Source organism: Poecilia mexicana, unplaced genomic scaffold (genome assembly GCF_051168715.1).
Source record: "Poecilia mexicana isolate PSO_F unplaced genomic scaffold, ASM5116871v1 scaffold_8, whole genome shotgun sequence".
NCBI lineage: Eukaryota > Metazoa > Chordata > Actinopteri > Cyprinodontiformes > Poeciliidae > Poecilia > Poecilia mexicana.
Window position 1 is genome coordinate 27,306,168 of NW_028263377.1, and position 6,873 is coordinate 27,313,040.

General features: G+C 36.3%; 1 protein-coding gene across 1 annotated transcript; it reads right to left on the minus strand.

Annotated features, from left to right (window-relative positions):
- Positions 1-3,032: 3,032 nt before the first annotated feature.
- On the minus strand, positions 3,033-3,993 carry LOC148158168 (uncharacterized). The gene has a single exon (XM_088007905.1). It carries the CDS (start codon positions 3,939-3,941, stop codon positions 3,033-3,035), a length of 909 nt encoding a protein of 302 aa, XP_087864031.1. The 5' UTR covers positions 3,942-3,993.
- Between the last annotated feature and the right edge of the window lie 2,880 nt (positions 3,994-6,873).

Consider the following 6,873-nt stretch of genomic DNA (forward strand, 5'->3'; position numbering starts at 1 on the left):
TTCGTCCCGATGGCTGCAGATTGAGCTCTGATTGCCTGGCACACACACACACACACACACACACACACACACACACACACACACACACACACACACACACACAGCGTGGTGGAGGACAGCAGGACATTATTCTGTCTTTAGACGCGCCGCCTCTTATCAGCTGCTCTTGTCAACATGCCAACACCTGAACGGCCTCTGTGTGTGTGTGTGTGTGTGGAAGGGGGGGTGACCTGTCCAGCGGCTCAAACAAAGTAAAGCAGTACAGACCAAGCGGTCCGCTCAGCGGCTCCTGACAGCCTGAACACGTCCAGCCGTTTCTGCGATCAGAATCTGGTGAAAATGCATAAATAAATACAAATATTGGAGATATTTTGGAGCAGAACATTCTGGCTCTGAATTATTCAGAAAAGTTTAACCTTTGAGGGCATTTGGACGGAGAGCAGACACACATCTGGATGGAGAGGTATAATCTACTGAGGCTCAGAGGTTATGGAGCATATTTTATGTCTCTTCTTTCAAAGAGAACGTTGCTTGTCAAACATCATCGGTTGGGAGAAATTGTGTGAGCCATTCATCATAAATGTATGGCAGTAAATCCATATTTATCTTGTTCAGAGCATTTAGAGGAACTGATTTACTGCGGTGTGTCGCTGTCGGCCTTAAAGGGACAGTTCATCATTTTGAAGCTCTATTAAAATACTATGGGAAATTATTTTATCATCTGCTGGAGATAAAATTATTGTTGTCTCAATAAATAAAACGCCAGATGATCCAGGAGGGAAACTGTGACTTATGAATATTATCAGAATCAGAAATATGGAAGCAGGAGGAGGAACCGAAATGTTGTGAAATATTAAATGAGTTTAATTGATGTTTACTCTTCCATACTTTTCTCTCTGGTCAGAAACGTTTAATCTGTTACCATAGCAACAGCAAGCTTCCTCCATTTAACATGAATAATCAAATGTCTCCGTTTTGAAGGCTCCAAAAGAGAAATAAATGTGAAGTTTACACATTTCAGGCTGAGTGGACCGACACGCGGCTGACACAACCACCAGGGGGCCGGACTCCTGCTGGGACAAAACATCGAATGTCATCAAGAGAAACAAAGTGAGGCCTGCAAAGGTCAGAGCAGCCAGGCTTATTTCACAGGTCACTTTACTGGGAAGATGGAGGAGAAATGATTCTGTAACGGCTTCAGCAGTCCAGCAGCTGCTGGTGTCAATTCAAAAAGCTCAAAACGTTCAAAATGTTTAAAACGTTCAAAAAGCTCAAAACGTTCAAAAAGCTCAAAACGTTCAAAAAGCTCAAAACGTTCAAAAAGCTCAAAACGTTCAAAACATTTAAAAAGCTTTTAAAAAGCTCAAAACGTTCAAAAAGCTCAAAACGTTTAAAACATTTAAAAAGCTTTTAAAAAGCTCAAAACGTTCAAAAAGCTCAAAACGTTCAAAAAGCTCAAAACGTTCAAAACATTTAAAAAGCTTTTAAAAAGCTCAAAAAGCTCAAAACGTTCAAAAAGCTCAAAACATTTAAAAAGCTTTTAAAAAGCTCAAAACGTTCAAAAAGCTCAAAACATTTAAAACGTTCAAAAAGCTCAAAACGTTTAAAACATTCAAAAAGCTCAAAACGTTCAAAAAGCTCAAAACATTTAAAACATTCAAAAAGCTCAAAACGTTCAAAAAGCTCAAAACATTTAAAACGTTCAAAAAGCTCAAAACGTTCAAAAAGCTCAAAACGTTTAAAACGTTCAAAAAGCTCAAAACGTTTAAAACGTTCAAAAAGCTCAAAACGTTTAAAACATTCAAAAAGCTCAAAACGTTTAAAACATTCAAAAACCTCAAAACGTTTAAAACATTCAAAAAGCTCAAAACGTTTAAAACATTCAAAAAGCTCAAAACGTTTAAAACATTCAAAAAGCTCAAAACGTTCAAAAAGCTCAAAACGTTCAAAAAGCTCAAAACGTTTAAAACATTTAAAAAGCTTTTAAAAAGCTCAAAACGTTCAAAAAGCTCAAAACGTTTAAAACATTTAAAAAGCTCAAAACGTTCAAAAAGCTCAAAACATTTAAAACATTCAAAAAGCTCAAAACGTTCAAAAAGCTCAAAACATTTAAAACGTTCAAAAAGCTCAAAACGTTCAAAAAGCTCAAAACGTTTAAAACATTTAAAAAGCTTTTAAAAAGCTCAAAACGTTTAAAACATTTAAAAAGCTTTTAAAAAGCTCAAAACGTTCAAAAAGCTCAAAACGTTTAAAACATTTAAAAAGCTTTTAAAAAGCTCAAAACGTTCAAAAAGCTCAAAACGTTTAAAACTTTCAAAAAGCTCAAAACGGTCAAAACGTTCAAAAAGCTCAAAACGTTAAAAAATCTCAAAACGTTCAAAAAGCTCAAAATGTTTAAAATGTTCAAAAAGCTCAAAACGTTTAAAACGTTCAAAACATTTAAAACGTTCAAAAAGCTCAAAACGTTCAAAACATTTAAAACGTTAAAAAATCTCAAAACGTTCAAAAAGCTCAAAATGTTTAAAATGTTCAAAAAGCTCAAAACGTTTAAAACATTTAAAAAGCTTTTAAAAAGCTCAAAACGTTTAACATTTAAAAAGCTTTTAAAAAGCTCAAAACGTTCAAAAAGCTCAAAACGTTTAAAACATTTAAAAAGCTTTTAAAAAGCTCAAAACGTTTAAAACATTTAAAAAGCTTTTAAAAAGCTCAAAACGTTCAAAAAGCTCAAAACGTTTAAAACTTTCAAAAAGCTCAAAACGTTCAAAAAGCTCAAAACGTTAAAAAATCTCAAAACGTTCAAAAAGCTCAAAATGTTTAAAATGTTCAAAAAGCTCAAAACGTTTAAAACGTTCAAAACATTTAAAACGTTCAAAAAGCTCAAAACGTTCAAAAAGCTCAAAACGTTCAAAACATTCAAAAAGCTCAAAACGTTCAAAAAGCTCAAAACGTTTAAAACGTTCAAAACGTTTAAAAAGCTCAAAACTTTTAAAACGTTCAAAAAGCTCAAAACGTTCAAAACGTTTAAAAAATCATCAACAAGAGTTCCTCCTCCTTGCAGCCACAAACACATCAGCCAGTTCAGCAGCCTCCATTGCAGTCTTGGGATTATGTTCTTTTATCCACACCTGAAGTTCTGGTGACAACATTCTTAGATACTGTTCAAGAATAATTATTTCATTGATTTGTCCAACTGTTTTGCCCTTAGGTTGCACCCATTTCACATATAACTCCTTCAGTCTGATGTAGAGCTCTTTGGGAGTTTCTTCTAGCTCCACCTGAAGCGAGCGGAATCTTTGCCTGTAGGTTTCACTGTTAATGTCATACTTCTGCAAAACAGCTAGTTTAACTTGATCATAATTCATTGACAAATCAACATCCATGTGCACAAAGGCACTTCTGGCTTTGCCTGTTAGCAGTGGTATTAAATGAAAAGCCCAGTCAGTCCTTGGCCACCTGCAGGCAGAGGCTATTCTTTCAAAAGTAATGAGAAAATGTTCAATATCATCTTCTTCACTCAATTTTTGCAATTTAGGTGTATAAGAAACAGACGACTGTGCAGGAGGGTCACCTGATTGACTGTGCTGGGGTGAAGCTGCTACTCCAGGGTCTGGTGGTTGTGCAGGCCTCACTGGTGAGGTTGACTGAAGAGCAGAGGGCGTGGTCTGGGACTGGCTCTCCCTTTTAAACAATCTGAACTGTTGTTGTAGCTCCTCAAATTTCTCTTGTTGTTTAAAAGTTTCTCTGGTCCAGTAGTCCTCTTTGGCCTTCTGATGTCCTATATGGGCTCGGAGAAGGTTAGCCAGATCTGCCAGTGTTGGTTCACTCTCCTCCTCATCCAGGTCACACAATCCACCAACCGCTCCATGTTCCTCTGCCGCCTCTCTTTCATCATGTTCAGAACTGGGTTCTCCTTTTGTTCGTCCTCTTCCCCTTCCAGGCATTTTGGAGACTTCTCAGCAGCGAATCATCCCACTTCTGACACCAACTGTGAGGGATCAGACTCAAACAAGGACAAAAAATGTTCAAAGTAGAAAAAGGCTTCAATTTAATTCTTCAAAAAATCATCAACAAAGCATAAAAATTTAAAGCAAGAATAAATCAAAAGATAAATAACAAATTTGGATCCAAATTAACTGAGGTCAACTGAACTCTAACTAAACACAAACAAAACTGACCTACCAAACAAAGAACAAAGGCTGCTTAAATAGGGGTGGAGTAACCCAAATCTACCACAGGAGGGATGTCTGACCAAACAAAAGAATAAATAAATACAAAATTAACTAAAGCATTCTATAAACAAATAACTTTAACTTAGCACAAACAATAAGTGAATATTTTAAGTGACAAATTAAATAATAATCTTGGCATCTCCCCCTTCAGTCTCAGTAGTTTGTGGATGGTTTGCCCCAGGATCCTCCACCAGCTGGTTCCTATGAGCAGCACCTCAAAACCACACAAATATAAATAAACCATTCAGACAGACATTAACTAAAGTGTGCACCCATTAGAATATATGTCTAAATGAAATATCTTAAACTATACTAATAAAGAAATAAATACTAACACTATGTGGTGGTGGTAAGGGCATCCACCACAGTTTAAAAAGCTCAAAACGTTTAAAAACGTTTAAAACGTTTAAAAACGTTTAAAACGTTTAAAAAGCTCAAAACGTTCAAAACATTTAAAAAGCTCAAAACGTTCAAAAAGCTCAAAACGTTTAAAAACGTTTAAAACGTTTAAAAACGTTTAAAACGTTTAAAAAGCTCAAAACGTTCAAAACATTTAAAAAGCTCAAAACGTTTAAAACGTTTAAAAAGTTCAAAACGTTCAAAAAGCTCAAAACGTTTAAAACGTTCAAAAAGCTCAAAACGTTTAAATCGTTTAAAAAGCTCAAAACGTTCAAAACGTTTAAAAAGCTCAAAACGTTTAAAACGTTCAAAAAGCTCAAAACGTTTAAATCGTTTAAAAAGCTCAAAACGTTCAAAACGTTTAAAAAGCTCAAAACGTTTAAAACGTTCAAAAAGCTCAAAACGTTTAAAACGTTCAAAAAGCTCAAAACGTTTAAAACGTTCAAAAAGCTCAAAACGTTTAAAACGTTTAAAAAGCTCAAAACGTTTAAAACGTTTAAAAAGCTCAAAACGTTTAAAAAGGTTTAAAACGTTTAAAAAGCTCAAAACGTTCAAAAAGCTCAAAACGTTTAAAAACATTTAAAACGTTTAAAACGTTTAAAAAGCTCAAAACGTTCAAAACGTTTAAAAAGCTCAAAACGTTCAAAAAGCTCAAAACGTTTAAAAACGTTTAAAACGTTTAAAACGTTTAAAAAGCTCAAAACGTTCAAAACATTTAAAAAGCTCAAAACGTTTAAAACGTTTAAAAAGTTCAAAACTTTCAAAAAGCTCAAAACGTTTAAAACGTTTAAAAAGCTCAAAACGTTTAAAACGTTCAAAACATTCAAAAAGCTCAAAACGTTTAAAAACGTTTAAAAAGTTTAAAAAGCTCAAAACGTTCAAAACGTTGGTGAAGTCACTTCACCAAAAACCAGAAACTTTTCCCTTTTTCCCTTCCTCTCCAGAAACGGCAACGATTCACTAAACTCAGCTGGTCATGAATCCTCCTGGTGTTTTTACCTGCAGAATTTCGTCTCTTTTCTCTCTCAGAGAATTTCGACTGACACTGCAGGGTAACCGGACCAACCAACCCAAACAGACAGGATGATATAAACATATTCTCCATGGCAACCACAAACTTAAACTTGGCCTCAAGTCGCTGCAGATCAGACAGAAGCTCAAGGAGACGCAGTTTGGAAATATCACATTTTCTGACACATTTTTCACTGGAGTTTGATCTGAATGAACTGAAGTTTGAAGTAATTTGGTGAACATGAGCCGTTGTGGCCCGGCAGCATCCAGCCTGGCAGCATCCAGCCTGGCGGCTGCCAGGCTGGATGCTGCCAGGCTGGATGCTGCCAGGCTGCCGCGTCCAGATCTTCGCCTCCCTGTTTCCTCTGAACCAAATCTGACAAAAACAAGAGTTATTAACGTTTTACTCCTTATTTTAATGTTTCCACTTGTTTTCATTTTGGCTTGAAAGTTAAACCAACTGAATCTAAATCTGCAGATTAAAGCTGTAAATGTTCTGGGTTTGATCAAAGCTCAGCTGCAGGAAAACGTCTCCTGGATTTTCCAGGTTTATTTCACCGCTGGGTGAAATAAACTCCATCCAGAGCGACTCCAGGCTTCATCTGAGACATTAAACTACTTCCTGTCTCACAATGAGGAAGAAGACTCACTATGGAACGTCATAAAAAGTTTCATGAGGGAATGAGCAAACAGAAAATGAAACCTTGCTGTAAAATCTACATTCCTTCCAGTGTTGAGCAAACGGTAAATTCAGTTATTTATCGCTGACAGTCATAAATCCTGCTGGTGTTTTCACAGGTTCTGCTTCAGGGACCAGATGCTTTTCTCTGCTGGTTCTGATGCCAGGATGGGAAATGAGCCGCGGTTTCGGACCGACACCAGATTAAACTAATAAACCCGCTGATCTCTCACCTCAGAAACAGAAGCATGTTAAAGGAACAGGCACTTCAGGTGATAAAGAAATCTCAGTGGCGGCTCTAAATAATTGATCTGAAGAGCCGCTCATGGATCCAACGATGAAAATGACTTTTCTTTCCACGGCGCCGCAGATCTCTGGAGAGGAAAAAGTTTATCAGCCAGAGATTCTGCTGCTTCGCATAAAACAGACAGAAAAAGAAAGAAACAGCAAAACCTTGAAATAAAAAAATAACCCCTAAAGGAACCAGAGCACGATGCTTTCATAGCGTTTGGGTCACCAGCTGCGACTTCATTTATGAAGTAAATATCAGCTTTA

Excerpts from the sequence above, each read along its gene's own strand:
- LOC148158168 (XM_088007905.1), bottom strand. The coding sequence starts at position 3,941 with ATGCCTGGAAGGGGAAGAGGACGAACAAAAGGAGAACCCAGTTCTGAA.